The sequence below is a fragment of the Cardiocondyla obscurior genome, linkage group LG15 (genome assembly GCF_019399895.1).
Source record: "Cardiocondyla obscurior isolate alpha-2009 linkage group LG15, Cobs3.1, whole genome shotgun sequence".
NCBI classification, from domain to species: domain Eukaryota; kingdom Metazoa; phylum Arthropoda; class Insecta; order Hymenoptera; family Formicidae; genus Cardiocondyla; species Cardiocondyla obscurior.
Genome location: NC_091878.1, coordinates 4,649,390 through 4,666,699, shown reverse-complemented (window position 1 = coordinate 4,666,699; position 17,310 = coordinate 4,649,390). Strand labels below are relative to the sequence as shown.

The following is a 17,310-nucleotide window of genomic DNA, read 5'->3' as shown; positions in this document are numbered from 1 at the left end:
CGTTAAACGTAAGAGGAAAATAATCCACGCTACAAAAATTTACGTAACTCAGCTTTTAAATCTGTAATTCAGGGTGCAGTAATTCACGCCTCCGACAGACGCTTCAAGAAACCAATAACATAATTATATTAATACAATTATTATTCAATTATTGTGTCGATATAATTATATCAATATAATTATTATTTAAGAATACAGTTGTATTCTTTATTCGTATTATTATAGAGCTTTTTTCACAGCTGCGCACAAATGTATAAAACGCGTGAGCTTTTACTCAATTCTAAATATCATTACGTGAGTAATGTTCGCATCAAAGTAATCGCATCGAGTATCGTGCCGATAAGAAAGGTCATTATCTCATACAATAAATGTCAATTCAACAATCGTACATTATTACTCGCCGTTTGATGTTATCAAGTTAGTACCGCGCGATAACAGACCGTGTAATGTGATATATTTAACGTTGGGTGGTCTGCGTGATTCGTTCATGCCCGGAAATCAATCGTATTAGATGCCAGTGCCCTCTTTTTTTTTTCTAAATTTAATTAAATTTTTTAATAAAAAAAAAACCTATCAGATTTTTCTAATATAGCTAATTATAGTGCAACCACTGTCCTATAAAACGTATTACATAATAAAAAATAAATTACACAACTGCAGCAAAGTATGCAGTAAAAGAAAAAATATTGAAAAAAATTTATGTTAACACTATCGGCTGCTAACGTACGTACATACTCAGCAATTGCGTCGCAGTGTAACGGAATCGAAATGATAAATCATCTTTATTCAACGTGTGAGAACGTAAGTGATTATATGTATATACGAAGTTTACATATCATCAGACGTGAATTATTTAAATCACAAAGCTTGTAGTGAAACGCTAACTAGCAGGTACGAATAACGTAAGCTTCAGTGGCTCTAACTGGACTTTGTGAGCGGTAAAGCGACATTGGCTGCCTTATAATTAACATTTTAACGACAGATTTGTTGTTTTTGTTCAAAATATAATCTTAAGAACAGTATATTTAGCTCCTTTGAATCTTATCTTTTCATAAATAAATGGTTAATCAATTAAACATCAATAAATGACAAAAAAGAAAATGAATTATTGCAATAATAATAATGAGCCAAAAATAGCTGTAAATGAAGCAAGTATGTCTGTCTCTTCGATTATCAAGCCGCAGACAGCCAAAAAAATAAATCAAAATTTGCACGTTAATTATCGCAGAGCAGATATCATTTGATGACCGTGACCATTCAGAGCACACTCTGCTTATGAATTCTGAAATGATAACGTGTCCAAGAAAATTTATTAAACTTCTTCGTTAGTGAAAGTGAAAAGAAGAGAAGTAAGACGACAAACTGTATTCCAGGCACGGGCCTTATAACGTTTGCGCGGTGTAAAATTTTCATGTATAATGTAATTAGAATGTAGATACATTCGTATGGCGGACTTTATCGCGTGTCGCGACGGTGAACGAACGGATAATCGCACATGCGAAACGTAATTGCATTGTGGAGGCAACGGGATATTAATCTGTATTTCTATGCGTCGCATCAAATTTAAATAAATAAAATAACATGTTTATAAAAATTGTAATTAAATAATTTTTTAATCGTCATATTTTTGTGAGAATAATGTGCATTTTATATTTATTAAAAAAAAAAATAAAAAGTATAACTCTTATAAAAAAAATTTATGCATATTGCACACAATTAAAAAATACTATAGTATTATGACTTATCAAATTTATATAGAAATAATAATTATAATTATCTTTTATAAAAGATATGAGATTTAAAGATAGATTTCGTAATGCTTCTAAGATTGAATCGAGATTAAATTAAAGTTTGAAAATACGCAATAGATAAATTTTATGATCGCGATGTTTGAATGGCGAGAGAAATACTGCAATGTAATATAAAAAGAATGACATTCCTATCTCATTATAAAAGTGCACGTGAACTATCGATAACGGAGCGTTTAAAAGACGACGTATATCAAATGCATAAAAAAGAAAAATGCCTTATAAAGCTGAGGAAAATCATAATTTGTTATTAATTATGTTTTAATTTCAAATTAAATTAAAAATACAAATACATTTCCGTTTCCTTTAACGCGTTAACATTTCAGAATTCTTGCAATTAAATTTAAATTAATTATTTCTTTCACTTTCTATCGCTGGCAGCAAAATCTTCGATCATAAAAGAATTTTTAATTTTATTGCATAAACATAATTGCAATGAATAAGATTTCTTTACGTTTCTTAAAAATTTTCCTTAGAAACATAACTCAGAATTCATTATAAATTTTTGTAAAAAAAAGAAAATATGGAAGTGACGAAATAATCTGTTCAACAATAACATCGATTGGAAAAAAAATCTACGTAATTTTCCGATACTCGCTTTTATCAAACGTATATTACCAACAATTATCAAGTTCAATACAGACGTATATATGTAACGACAAACTTATATTTTTTTTTTTAATAATGCAACCGTTGTAAAAATAGGTATGTTTATGTAATTAGTGCAACATGCCAATCCATTCCCTCCCCATGTAAGCACGATTACATACGAATCATGAGCGAGTGCAAGCTTGTCTGCAATCGGTGATGGAACCGATTAGCGTTGACATATTTATAGCAGCTATAAATATTGATAAATTGACGCTTCGCCTTCAGTATACTACAAAACGAACCTTGAACTTCTCGATATATTTTTGATAAAGTAACCGTTGTCTGTTTCGTCTGTCAAACGAAAAAATAATCGCGATCGTATTTTAAAAGCAAGTTGTATGCTACTTATTAAAAGGAAGCTGACAGTTCTCAACTTTATTATCAATAATTTGCTGTTTTATAAATAATTATATCTTTATTATGACTTTCTTTAATCTTTATAACAATTTAATTAATAATTATTATTAAACTAATTGTCTCAAATATGTATTTTAAATAATTATGCTGTAAAATGGCTAACAAAATTTTTATCGTAACGCGATTAAAAATTATTTTTTTTTTTTATTTTTGGAAAATTCTTAAAAATATTTATTAATATATTGTTGAAATAATTTTGAAATAGACACATATAAAACAGTTACAAAATTAATAGAAGCGTTTCATAATGCAAGCTGCATTTTCCTAAAAAATCATCCAACTATTAATAATATTATCATTTATTGGTTGGAAAAGTCAGACAACAAAGCAAGGTTATCACATTAACATTAATATGGTAAGACTTGTGCAAGAAATGTCATTGCAATATACATATTATTCTCTCTCTTTCTACCGCACTAAAAGATAATCTTACAAATTAATAAAAAAAAAATTAAAATAAAGAAAATAATTTTATACACAATTAAAATTAACAATGCATTAAAAAAAAATAAATTAAAGTATTAAATTACAACGTATAACACGTTTCTTGTGATGTATGTAAACCTTTTAATTTATTAAGACAATTAGTTTAATAAAATAATAACGAAAGCAATATTGCAATTTATAAAACAAATTGCGTAGCAATTAACATTTTCATGTCGCGAAAATATACTCGAATGCTCTAGATAGCCGAGGGAAAAAAAGATGCAAAGGGACGGAAACGAAAACGATTAAAGTTTCACGATAAGAAACCGCACGAGAGTTTCATCTTAATACATATATATTTGTTATATCATTAATAAAACTTTAGCAACATTGTCTCGAGCGCCATGGAAAGGGCAATTATCGCGGTTATCGTCGTTTTTGCATGCGCGCGGCAATAAATCCGTTATCTGTCTTCCACAAAGTGTCTGCACTCGAAAAGAGGAAGAATTCATTCATTCAACGTCGTTACAACGACTAAATCGTGCATAGAACGTTCTATTATTTCGAACGCCGGCGTTATTTTCAAGGATTATCGCATAATTCCTCTCATCCGCGATTATCGCGATCGTTTAATTAGTTAAGCGATTAAGCTTTTATACCGCAAAAGTATTGCCAGCGAGATTAATTTCTGATCATTAAGAAATACGTAATTCGTATGTATAATAATTACCCGCTCGAAATAAAACATTTTATAATAAAAGATCGCAAGCATAACGTGACCGTAATAAATAAAAGACTCGACATAGCGATACGTGACATTTTTGCAGTAACGTTTGGTCCAAGGATCAAGCTGCCTTTAAAGAACCAACGTCATTCTCGCGTATGGAAATTTTTACAGCAAGAAAATTTTTGTGTCTCGATCCTTGTTGCAACAGGACAGATATAACGCGCGCAAAAATCTCGCGGAGCATAAAAGAGAAAAATTAGGCTCAGCCATAACTTTATAATATTTTCAACGACAAATATAATTGAGTTAATTAAAATCAAGTCAATCATATTTATTGCTAAAAATATCGCAAAATTATTATTGGGTTCAAAAGTAACAATACCCTTTTTTTTTTTTTTTTTTTCTCTCAGAGCAGTCGCATGAAAAATGCGACTCACAGGCGTTTTGTGGCGAAGTGCTCTTATCAAAACAAATAAAGGACCGCGACTCGTCGGAGGTCGCCGAAACGATTCGCGTCTGCATATCGCGACGGTTTCTTATCGGTTTCGTCGGCGGATTACGATAATGTAGATTCAACACGGCCGAATGCAGCCCACGACGAGCACGTATTCGGTCAAGGTGCACAAGGAGGCCCTTCGCTATCGGAGCTGACCTTCGCATTACCGTGGAATCTTAATTCATTCATGTCGTGTATCGCCTCGAGGGGAATAACCTTATAAGTTGCCATCAGCCCTCGGAAAGTCTCCCAGGCGCGAAACGCGGCTGCGAAAATAGTTCACTCGCAGAATGCATCGCACGCAATGCAACAAATTGCATAATGAACACTCGTTAAACCTTTCCGCGAAGTGCTAGAAATTTGTATACAATTTTCGTACGAGCCTTGACAGAATTGAAACGAGCAGAAAATATATATAAAAAAAAGAACTAAAATTAATTTTCTGTACATGGACAAAGTTTTATACTAAAAATAATTAGAACGCTACAGTAAATGTGAATCATCAAAGAATTATAAGACTATAACTTTGAGTGATCCATTTTCAAGGAAATTTTTTCTACGCTTAGGTAGATAATATTTTACAGTCGTTACAAACGGCTTAAGCGCGATATGCTTTTCTTATTTACCATTGATTTAGCCTGTTCCGCAGACGTCTTGGATTCATCCTGAACTCCCATCAGTGTCATGATCGCCTATCTCCGCGAGGAACCGAGTCGAGTATCGTGTACCGAACGACGTTCTCTCATCCAAAAAATATGCGTGATGGATACTTGCGGGGCAAGCGGCGTTATCACGTGTTAACCGTAACACCGTCGATCACGAGATTCCGTGCGGTCCACCCAGGGTGTCTGCGACTAGCCGGGTATCGAGGATCATTATCAGTGCGTGAGTGCGACCAGGGGACCGGATTTATTTCCAAAAGTGTTATCCATTTCCGCGACCTCGCACGCGAATTCGTGACGCTGGCTGAGGTGTCACGACGCTCGCGACGTTCTGCCATACGACGGTGACCTCACACGGCAAAGCCGACGCACAACACAATACAATTTCAAAGGGCCGTGTTATTCCCGCACATTTTTCTTTTTTTTTTTTTTTTGTCGCCCGTGACTCCGTTTTAAGGAAACTCTCTCTCTCTCTTTATCGGAACCGGCCCGCTCCGTTTGTTTTGCCCCTCTGCGTATTCCGCGCCGGCCGTGTCGCGGAGATTTAAATCGAACGTGTCGCTACCGCAAACTCGAAAGCGTCGGGTTCTCCATCTCCCATCGGAGGCGAGGGACCATGTCTCTCGAAGGCAGCCTCGTCGCCGGCACGCGCGAGTCTTTTCAGCGCGAATTCTTCCGAGCTTAACGGGATTCGGGTAATCGATGTTCGATTTGGAGAACGAAGTGCGAATAGTGACGGATTTCTTTTTTTTTTTTCTTTCTTTCCGCGCGGTTTCGCGACAGAATCAATTCGCGCGATCGTTACGCAGATCGGAGCCCGTGCGAGCGAGATGTGCAAAAACTTTTTTTTTGGAACGACGGAGTTGCGAGAAGGCGCCGCGAGAAGAACGTACGTGCGCGAGAGCAGAGACAGAAAAAGGAGCCGGCACGGCCGGCCGGCTCTTACGCACACTGACTTCGGACTGGTCGAGCTAGTAGGTGACTCCGGGAACCCCTACCATATCGCATAGCAACCGCTTGTAAGGCGACTGATAACTGCTCGTCAAGCATCGACGGATCTCACCAAACACGACGTACGATGTTGTTGCACATGTACATGTACATATACTTGAGTAAAAAAAAAAAAAAGAGGGGGAGGGGAGGAGAAAGAAAAAGAAGTAGACAAGAGAGTCAATCGCTTGCAGATGCAAGGAAACTTTGACCAATCTGTCGGACTGGTCGGAAATATCGTACTGAACCGTACCGGACGCGCGAATAAAAGAGCTGGACTTTGCATGTCGTTGGTTTCGAAGTGCAATCTAAAGCTTGAATTGAAAAAAATAGAAGGTTTCCCAACTCCGGCACTTAATTCATATGCGTGTTAAAGGAAATTAAATGTCACGATATGATAAAAACCATCGAGGTTGACAAATTAACAATCGCGTTACGGTGCTGCGAAGTATGTTTGTCGATTCGCAAGCGATAGCGAACCTACGAGCTTTAGAATCGAGAGAGAGACTCGTTGAAAAACCAGAATATTTCTTTTTTTTTTTTTTTTTTTTTTTTTTTTTTAACTGTTCGTGAAAATAGAGTCAAAAATGAAACTCCGAGATGCAGCTTCAAGATAAATTTATTTTCGTGCCGTTCGGGCGGCAAATTGGCGTGTACGAATTGCTGACGTGAGTGCTCGAGAAATGGCGCGATCATTTTCGTTGCACGCCCGAGATCGCCCACATCTGAAGAGACGCACAGGTCATAAATCGAAGCGATAAAGCTTCAATTTTAAACTTGGTTCGTGAGAGAGGCGGTGCGTATCGTACTGTCAGTAACGACTATTTTTGTACAGCATGCACGCGGAAAACAAAACAAGATAACACGATGTACACTCGTTACATATCCGGCGCGATAAAATGTCGCAACGAAAAAAAAAGAAAAGAAAAAAAAAAAGAAAAAGAAAGAGAAGTTTCCCGCGTGTACATCTTTCGATATTACGCGGTACGAAAATGATTGTAAGTCAGCAATCGGCAGCGAGGAGGCAAGAAAAGAAGAGAGGTCGACGTAATATTATTAAATTAAATTATCCGACTTTCCTTCTCGCCGCGGCATCGATCTCTCTCTCTCTTTCTGTTCATCTCACCTCGCGCTTTCGTCAATTTACATCGCGACAGATGAAAACGCCCACGTGTCGACACTTCCGGATGTAACTGTATTCGAGCTACGTCGACTTTATAATCAACTTCGCTTTGCAACTAAATTTTCTGGCTATTATTATAAATATTCTAAGAAATTTATTTTTAAAAGCAAATAAATCTTATTTCTCATTTTTTACGCTTTTTTTTTTTTCTAAATATAAATATTACTAAGTATAGCGCGATAGTGCGTTCTAAGAGAAACGCATTTTCTGTCTTCTTTTTCTTTTTTTTTTTTTCCTTCCCTTTGTTTCCCTTTTACTCGCCACTCGGTGTGAAATAGCGAAGCTGCGCGTAACGAAATAATCGCTGATTTGAAACCGCGTTAATAACGAGCAAATGACGTCGTTATCGTCGGCGTGCCGCCGTGCCGGAAGGATGAAAATGTGCTCGGCCGATTGGCCATTGCACTCGACGATGCACCGCGAGACAGAATCGACCCTCCACCTTCGTCTCCCCTTCTCTTCTACCCCGTCACCCGTCTCGTCTCGTCTTTTTTTTTTTCTTCTCAACGACTGTGTAACCACTCCCTACCCGGTTCTGTCGGACGTTTGCCGGCCGCAAGAACGCGGCCGACCTACCGTGGAATCGTCACGCACGATCGACGCAATCGACGCAAAAGACTCGTTCTTATTTCTTTGCGGATGCACGAGCTTCCGGCGCTTCGAAAATCGACGCATAACAGTTTTCAAGGGGATGCTAAATCGATCGATCAGTTCCACGGCGAGAATGAAGCAGGAAAAAGAGACGATTCCCAAATCGCTTATGTACATACTTTAATTATAAATTAATGTACCGCAATTAAAGTACTATAATTAATGTGAAAGAATTTTGAAAAACCAATTTGAAAATATATAGAACGAGTTAATATGCAATCATGTCGATAGTTTTAAAATTGAAAGTCCAAAAATCTATCCCAGATATATTTGCAAGTATTCCAATAACGAATAACCGAAAAAAAAAAAAAAAGAAATCTGCTCTTTAAGGAAGGACGATGCACGACTTTTATATCAAACATTTGTATATATGTATTACGTGCAATTTGAAATTTGCTTAAGTTTGCCAAGTCACTCATCTTCCATAATACGAGTGTTAGTTTAACACTGTAAGTAGTAATAAATATTTAACTTGCGTAAAAGTATTTGACTACTTATTAAAAAGAAAATAATAAAAAAACTTTGTGTATACATATCCACGAGATGTTTCAGAACCATTAACTACCGCTATCATCGATATCATAATGCAGGTTAAATAAATTCTGAAAATTAATAAGAGAATTTGGAAAACTATTTTACATATTTTTGATCGTTACAATTACAATTTCCTGTCGTTGTAAAAAAATAACTGCATTGTCTTGGTATAAAATTTGTAACGGTATAAATTAAAATTATAAATTTCGTATCTGACATCTAGATTAATTGAATGCAAAACATATCCGGCGTCACAATACTTGCTAATCTTTTATTTGCCTCAGTTAATCTTTCACGCGCAGACAATTTTTGTTGCAGCTACAAGATCTTTTTTTTTTTCCGGAGAACGAAATTAAATCACGAATGATAAGGTGTCAGTGAGCAAAAACGCCTGTTGAATCTAATCGGTTTAAACCGATCATAAATCAGAAAATTTTATTCTCCAGACTGCAAAGCTAATCGTGAACGATCGTGTAATAGAAGTTAAATTTTTTTTTTAATTTCTTTGTAGAGACGAGCCACCTAATCAACCTTTCAGTGATAGACGAGTGCCATAATTAAATAAGAAATGCTTTATAAGCGCTTTGTAATAATTTTTTAACATGCCACCTGCGTTGATACCGCGATAATTATGTCTGCGAATTAAGCATTAAATTAAGGTGTGAATTTAATCTCAAAACAGAATGTCTTCTCGAGATAAAGTTCGTCAAATGTCGAGAGGATTTTGAGGAAAGGAAACAATCTCTTGGGTGATAGGATCTTTCACAAAGAAAAACGACTTTTACGTGAGAGGACCGGCCATGCGACGCGACTCATTGTCACAAAAAAAAAAAAAAAAAAAAAAAATATACACATATACATTCGATAGTACGGTTCAAGATCACGGTCAACGCGATAGCAATGGCAAACCACGACCTTTATCGGGTGGGAGATCTCAATCGCGATCTACAGTCTGGCGGACGTCTGCGGGCGATTAATCGGTCGATTGCGCGATCGACGGTACGTGAAGCTCGATCGCGGCTGATTCGCGCTTCCAACTCGAAGTAACAAATAATGCAACGCGAAATTTAAACGGCGTGTGCAGGTAAACGAGGAAAAGGAGAGAAAGGAGAGAAAGAAGAAGGTGAAAGGTCAAAAAACGAACGATTACCTCGATGACTCGGAGATTAAAGACTAAACTCGTTCTTTCTTTGTCAACAAGATTAGCCGAGAAGGCATTCTTCTGGCGATCATCAATTTTACTCGTTAAATACTCGGCCGCACAATTCAGTTGATCTCACCCGAAAAAAAAGCCCGATCAAATTTTAAGATGATAGTTAATGTAATGATAGTTAATGATGTTATTTTATTTTTAAAGATCCAAGTATTCTTCAGTTGATATTCTAATTATTTTTAAGAGTTTAATTTAAGCTTCGCGCGGAAAGAATCGAATTCCTATTTTGCGAGTGTTTTACGCGACGTCTGTATAAATCTATTCGTTCGCAATTTTATTGCAAACGAGTTTGGTGCAACGCATATTTCCGTTCGCGCGAGATGGATCAGCCACAAAATCGCTTCAACCTGCCCGTAAAACAGTATTGCGTTTATTTTCGTCCGATGGGTGGGAGCTGGTGTGGGAGCAATTGTAATCTTCTACCAGATATGCGCACATATTGAAGGTCTCGTGTTAACACTGTTAAACATTTTTTTCTTTTCTTTTTTTTTTTTTTTCGCGTTAAGAGAAAGACAAAGAGCGAGAAAGAAACGAAGATGAAACCCATCTCAACGGGATTCGCGATTGGCGAACGGTTTGTCGGACCGCCAGTTTGCGATAACTTGTCTAATCGGTGAACTTTCTGCGTCAAGCTCTCGCTCATTCTATCATTAATTAAAGAGACCGCTCGCACTTTTCTTTCTCGATCTACAATAAGAAAAATATAGCTGCTTTTGGAACCGACAATAATTTTATGCTATTTCTATTAGCAATAACTAAATGGGTTTGTCATATCTATCGGTAGAAAAATCATAAAATTATAATCGGATCTAAAGTAAACTATATTTTTCTCTCGATGTAACGAAGCTGTCTTTTCTTCCCTCGATTAGGTATTATTGGCGAGAGAGGAAAGTTAATCTTGAAATTAAATTCTACGAAAATTTAATTAACCGGTCATAATATTTTAAACGTCTATTTTTATTTTTATTCTGACGTTTGAAAGCAATTCGAATCTTTGAAATAAGTTTCTGACAATGTCATCGTGCGATATTGCTGATGTTAAAACCGGAGCATTGGTATCGCGATGCAACCATGCCGGACGAATAAAACCAGATATATAATCAAGCAAATCGTCAGAATGAACGCTTAAGAAGCAAACTCCCCACAGAGCGAATCATATCGTTACGTCGATCTACATAAACCTTATACATTACGTTCACCCCCAACCGAGGGGTTAATGGCTCCGAAAAAAAAAAAAACGAGACAACGAGAAGAGATAAAACACGATTCTTTTGTCTAATCAGAATTATCGAAAATATTTAAAAAAAAAGGAAAAAAAAATGTTTGCTTTAATCTGAAAACATTCAATTATAAGATTCAATTTTCAGAAACTTTAATACGCCCACAATCTTGAGAGAACTTACAAACCAACGTATATACCTCTAACATTTTCAAGACCTAAATGAATATTAAACTAACTACAAACGCTAATTCTTTTCAATCTGGATTGCGTCAGACGAGGTCGTCACTTATACCTGACACCCTTCGTAGCGATCTTACTGCGTTTCTCGTATAATATTTAAGTACCGTCGTTCGTTCGAAAGGGAAAAAAGTAAATCGTGCTGCACTCACCGGCTCCCCGGAAGGCGTCCTTTCCCTTTTAATCCTTTTTGTGTCGATAGACCGTGATCGCACGACGGTGAATCGCACTCGCGTTCGCTCGCACGTCCGCTCGGTGGAACACTTCCGCGCTTCCGGTCCTCGACTTCGGCGAAGGTGAGGCCGGACTTTCGGAGGACCCGTACCGAACGAACGACGGCGACGACGTCGACGACGGCGGCACGAAGCTCGGCGTAGATTTCTACGTGCGACGTGCGGCGTCTCGTGTAAAAATGACGACGACGTTCTCTCCCGTCGGCACGACTGTCGGCGGTACAAGGGCGTCGAAGGTCGCAGCTGCGCGTCGCGCTACGCAGGTGCGTCTCCATCTCTCTTTCTCTGTCTTCCTCCCGCTTGCTCTTTCGCGCGTCTGGTAACGCGCGCGATTCGGTTGGGCGCTGGACGCGCGTCGCGATGCTGCGCGCCGGTGGCGTCGTTATTTTATTTATCGTCAAGACTAGCGCGAGAGAACAAACATGCACCGCTTAAAAAAAAAAGAACTCGAGGAAAAAAAAACGAGAAAATAAATTATCCTCAATTTATTCTCGTAATAAAAAATAAAAAAATAATAAAAAAACAAAGAATAAAATATTTCACGCAGTAATTTCACGAAGCTCTTCAGCTGGAGTACTTAATATATTAAAATTAAAGTTTTTTTTTTTTTTACAGTTCTATCAGCTTTTGTTAATGATTTTAACGTCATAAAGAATAATATGATGTTATAAGTGAGAATTAGCTCAGTTTCGGTGTGAATGAAAAGCACCAAATAATCTAAATCTCCTATGCGGTAACTATGACGAAAATGAAAACCAGGCTAGTAGTTTCCGAGGTTAACAACCTAATCCCCAGAGATAGTATATCCTAAAAAAGGGTCGAAATTTGACTCACCCTAAGATCGTATCTACCATACAACGCACCCTAAGCTGCTCGGGAAAGCATAGTTCATCTTTAAACATACATTTACACTACGAATAAATATATAAATATGTGTAATCACTGACATATTCGGCTGAGTTTCATTTTAAAGGGTGATGTTCGACCAGAATACGGTCCTGACCGAGACACGAGATTCGCCACGAGAGGCGCAGCGTCGCGACGCTCGCCTTCCTTGCTCTCTTGCTGCTGCAGATTATGCCGCATTGCCGCAAACGCTCGTCATCGACGCGACCTGAGGGCCGGCAGCGGTAACGGCGGTGACGAAACACGAGACGAAATGTTGACGCGAAACAGTTTCGTCGCGGAAAACGACGAAAGTATCGGGGCCAAATCGTAAATGAGATTAAAGAAGCGAAAGCGAAATAAGCAAAAAAAAAAGGAAAATTAAATTAAAAAAAAAGAAAAATAAAAAAACAAACAAACTCGCTTACCCTGATCTCCGTCAGGAATTTGACGAACGGCAGTGTAATCATGAATATCCGTCGATTGCCCGGCTTCATGTACCATCACAAACTCGCGACGGTCCTCCTGACGTCCAGTCTGCTCCTCGTCGTCTACCTGCTCTTACATTGGGGCATAATGTGCACGAACCTCGAGGCCTGGCGTCACGTATCCAGCGTGGTGAGTTTCACTGAGTGTTGGCGGCTTATTCCGTCCGTCGCGGTGATATCGCATCTTCGACATGGATCGCGCGGAGGGCGAGGATTGGCACGGGTCAGGGTGAAAACCAGATGGTGAGGACGTGCAAGTGTGAACCCGCGCCGGCGAAAAGGGGTGAGAAAGGGAGAAAGAGAGAGACCGAAAGAGCGACGCACGCGTACTCTGGTGCAGCTTCCGGAGGAACGAGAGAGGCATGCCGATCGGTTCGCCATCCGGGCGGCGAATTTTCAATTCACGTGCAACGTAATTACGTTTACATAAAACGTATCACTTTCCGCGACGGGTGCAACAATCGCCGCGATAAATCTGAACGCGAGGGAGATGTCAGGCTTGATAGAGATTTAAAGCTGCTGTCGAACGAAAGTACACAGGCCGATCGAAGCGTAATTTGTGTCCACGGAGATCACCTACAAAAAGAATTGCTATGAGAAAAATTGTACATTACACACGCGATTCACATATAAATTTGTTGTAGGAAAAAGAAGTCGAGTGCACTTACCCTGACCCGAAATTGAACAGTTGAGTTTTTCGTGAAAAACTGACGAAAAGATAGCTTATCTGGAAAAAAAAAATTCAAGTTAAAACGTGTTACGTAGCTTTGCTCTGAATACCGATAAGCATTTGAATGTTTTATCGAGAACTTACTTGTAAATTCAGATCGCTGCACTGATAATCTCGCGGGATACAACCACGTTCTAGTAACCCAAATATAGTACTCCAAATATCGATCTCCATAAAATATTCCTAATTTTGTTGAGATTGATCCAAAGCTTGAATGCGGCTGTTTAAAAATAAAAAATCTTTAAAACATTGAAATACTTAACAGAATTGTTAAAATTTTAAACTAATTTATTTAATTAACAGATAATAAATAATTATATATTAAAATTATATAATTTACTTGAGACTTTAATTGTATACGAATTAAATTCATTGAAACTATTAATAAGTAAAATAAGAAACAATTTTCAAATAAATTATAATTTTAGAAGCTTACGAGTCACATGCGCGTGTGATTATTAAGTTATAAAGAAAGGGAAATATTACATTGATATAAATTTATGCCATAATATTAAATAATTTTTTCTGTTATAAATTATAGTAATTCATATTTTAAACTGCAGATATCTAATCAAGTCTGATGTCGACGAAGTCTTACATGACTCAAATCCTATGTCACTAGTCATTACATTCTAACAGTACTGTCACAGTGCAGAATTAAGAAGAAAATCGTTTACGTAATACACGACCGACACACGCAAGACCGGCGTGGGACAAGAGTGATAACATATAACATTCAACTTTTTTCTTCTAGCTTCACTATATACGCTCGTTAAGCATTTTCCGAAAAAAATCAAATGTTATTAAACTTTATAAAAAATTTTATAGTTATTTCAAATACATTTCTATTGTATTTGTGAAATAAACGATACAGAAAGAATGAGAAGAAAAGAAAAAAAGAAAGAAAGAAAGAAAGTAAAGATGTGCAGCTTATTATTTTATCTATTGAGAAATCAGAGAATGAGGTCAAAGAACAAGTAACGCTTATTACATATGAACCAAAAAAAAATCGTATATACGTGTATTTTTGCATAAATAGTTACTCGCAAGTTACTGGCAATATGTAATAAGAGATAAGCCCACCCTTGAACGCGTTTTTGATAAGTACCACCTCGGTTGCGCAGAATATGCAGGCATGACGCGCCTGTACAGGAGCCGCGAAGTCGCGTCCGCTGTCCCCTCTCAAGATCGTTCCCTCGTGCTGGCCGATTGGGACGACTAAAAATATCACACGGACAACGAGCTCGTGCAACGTTATGATGTCGCACTATATGGATACATCATGCTACATGCACTCGTGCAACGTAGATCGTACATATGTGCGCCCACGCACGCAAGCACTGAGAGGAGTAGTCACTTTTAGACCCAGCCACAATTTTATATTTTTAATAATGAACATGATTGGGTCAATTATAAATGTAATTGACATTGTCACATTTATTGTTAGAAATATCATGAAATTATGACTGGGTTTAAAACTTTATTTTATCTCACAATCAGAAAGAAAGCTTGCTTTCTTGCTGCTTCGAGATACTGGCAATATATTGTACATAAATACCTCATAAAAAATGTTCTGATTTTCAACGAGTTTTTCTTGACTATAAAGGATTTTTTTCTTGTATGTAGTCTCGAAAAGAACCTTACAACAACCTTACAATTTTGAAAAATATTATGTAATTTCCATTTCAGTGTAGCCAGCATCGAGATGGTACCGCGATGGGAATTCTCTGCGAACCGCTGTGCACTGAGAGAAGGATACACTCTCTAGCATGTGAAACTCTTCATGCGGGGAAAGAAGCTGTTTTTTCCGCGCATTGGGAAGCGACGCGACTCGTATTCAAAGCTTCGAGGTACATTTTCATTATTTTTAACCTTATTTTGTATAATATAATTTAAAAGCGCACTTTTCTTGTCTTTCTTTCTTTTTTCACTTATTTCCGTATTTCCGTATTTTACAAATATTTGACAATTTTATAATAATGTATGTCAAAAAAGCAAAAACAAAAAGTCAAAGTAATATATATTGACTAAGTTATAACAAATTTGTATCATTTTTTATCGTTTAAAAAAAAAATATCTTGATTAATACATGACGTCAAACTAATATTTTCTTGACTTTCTGTTTTTCTCGGGTAATAATTGACAATTCAATTATTTTGTGAATCCTACATACCTTGAATTCAGGACCAAAACATCCTCAGAGCAATTTGAGTCTCTGTACTGGATAGATGCAAGTGGTTCACGGCATTTTCCGTCCGAGGAAGATTTCGTCGGCATGATCAAGGACTTGGTCTTCAATAAGCTGAACGTGACCCTCTCGCAACATCAGCTGGAAAGGCTCGCCCGATTACGCACCCACCGCACGGAGACCGACGTCGCGAAGCGTCAGCTGGAGATGGAGAATCTCTGGCCGCTGCTGCAAGAGAACGAGTATTTAATGACGATTTTATACGAAGATAGGGATGTGTTTCCGCAGCCGATCGGTACGTGCGGAACGTTTTACGCAGTCGAGTACGTCCGACCGATCGAGACACCTACGACGGTGCTAGCTCTGTCCGACTCGAAACCCGAATGGGCTAAAAGGCTGAAGCTCGCCGTAATGATCCTCAATTTGCTCGAGGAAATGGAGACGAACTTTCCCGAGCCGCTTTATCTCTGTGACGTGAAGATCAATCACTTCGGCTTACCCCTGGGCGGGCAAAAGCTGAAATTCTTAGATCTGGATGCAGTCTTCCCCAGAACTATAGTCGATCGCATCACTAGTGACGGTCGAAGTTGCGAAAAGCACGAAGACTGTGATTACTTTGACTGTCGGTCAGCGTGCTCCAAGAATAAGCGCTGCGAATCTCCAGTACTCAATAATAATTTACAGGTAGCTGAAATTGCATATTTATATATATATATATATATATATTTAATTAATTTTTCGTTATATGATTATTAACTCTAAGGTAATTTTAATTTTATTAGAAATTTTTGATGCATAAATTATGTTTGTTTGTAGATTATTTGCGAGAAGATCTTTCTTGGCTCGACGCTCTCAGGCACAATCATTATTCCTGGGCTGCTCATGTCTGAGCATACTACTAGTACAATGGCAGTGTTTTTGAGACAATGTGCTAATCCAGACGACAGTACGACATTACCGCGTGCTGCAGCGCCGGGCAGTTTACAGAAACGACTTCACAACATGTTAAACGAGATGGAACAAGAATACTCCAAATTTGTATAAAAAAGAAATTAGTATTAACGTACAAATTAATTTATTAAAAAAACTCTACGAAAGTGTCGCCCATTTGGCGATAAGACCGTAAATTTATGCGAATAGAAGTCTAGAAGTATTTCTGTTCAAAAGCCGTATGCAATAATTTAAAAACTGTATCGTTTACTTAAAGTAAAAATTAATACATGCACTTTAATCTTACGTATTGTGTGGATAGTCTTAAAAGAAAAGTGCATACATTTATTTTACATTACAACATAATGACCAGAATCTAACAGAAGCGAATAACAGCAGTGAAAATGAATATACTCATTTAATAATTTAATTTAATTATTTCATAAATTAAAATTAATTTTAATAATTTAATACTTTTGTAGCGAAAGAAATTATATACAGATTTGTTAATTGTTGAATGCAATATAACAATTGTTGTACTTATCAGTAATTGTATGAGCGAGTTTGTGATAATAGTTGAATATTAAAATTACGAAAAAAAAAAAAATTAGATTACGATTTAATCAACTTACCAATGCG

General features: G+C 37.3%; 2 protein-coding genes and 1 long non-coding RNA gene across 6 annotated transcripts in view; 1 reads left to right on the top strand and 2 right to left on the bottom strand.

The window, feature by feature from the left end:
- The window catches only part of Gbs-76a (Glycogen binding subunit 76A), a 27,016-nt gene extending 14,137 nt beyond the window's left edge, over positions 1-12,879 (bottom strand). Inside the window, exon 1 of one of the 3 annotated variants that reach the window (XM_070666636.1) lies at positions 12,764-12,879. In XM_070666636.1, the coding sequence (XP_070522737.1) occupies positions 12,764-12,832 (69 nt within the window). In that variant the 5' untranslated portion in view covers positions 12,833-12,879. Of the gene's footprint in view, positions 1-5,151; positions 6,447-11,369; positions 11,492-12,763 lie in introns of those variants that run through there. The other 2 variants (XM_070666638.1, XM_070666637.1) reach the window with 2 other exon arrangements.
- Positions 12,804-17,310, top strand: Aln (divergent protein kinase domain 1C). The gene is made up of 4 exons (XM_070666646.1): positions 12,804-12,953; positions 15,243-15,403; positions 15,738-16,425; positions 16,558-17,310. Exons 1-4 carry the CDS (start codon positions 12,804-12,806, stop codon positions 16,783-16,785), a joined length of 1,227 nt encoding a protein of 408 aa, XP_070522747.1. The 3' UTR covers positions 16,786-17,310.
- On the bottom strand, positions 13,187-15,848 carry LOC139108420 (uncharacterized). 2 transcript variants are annotated; one of them, XR_011546654.1, is made up of 4 exons: positions 15,727-15,848; positions 13,638-13,773; positions 13,492-13,550; positions 13,187-13,399 (listed from the first exon to the last, which is right to left on the bottom strand). It is a non-coding gene; the product is annotated as an uncharacterized lncRNA (long non-coding RNA). The 2 variants fall into 2 exon arrangements; XR_011546653.1 differs by having other exon boundaries at positions 13,187-13,550.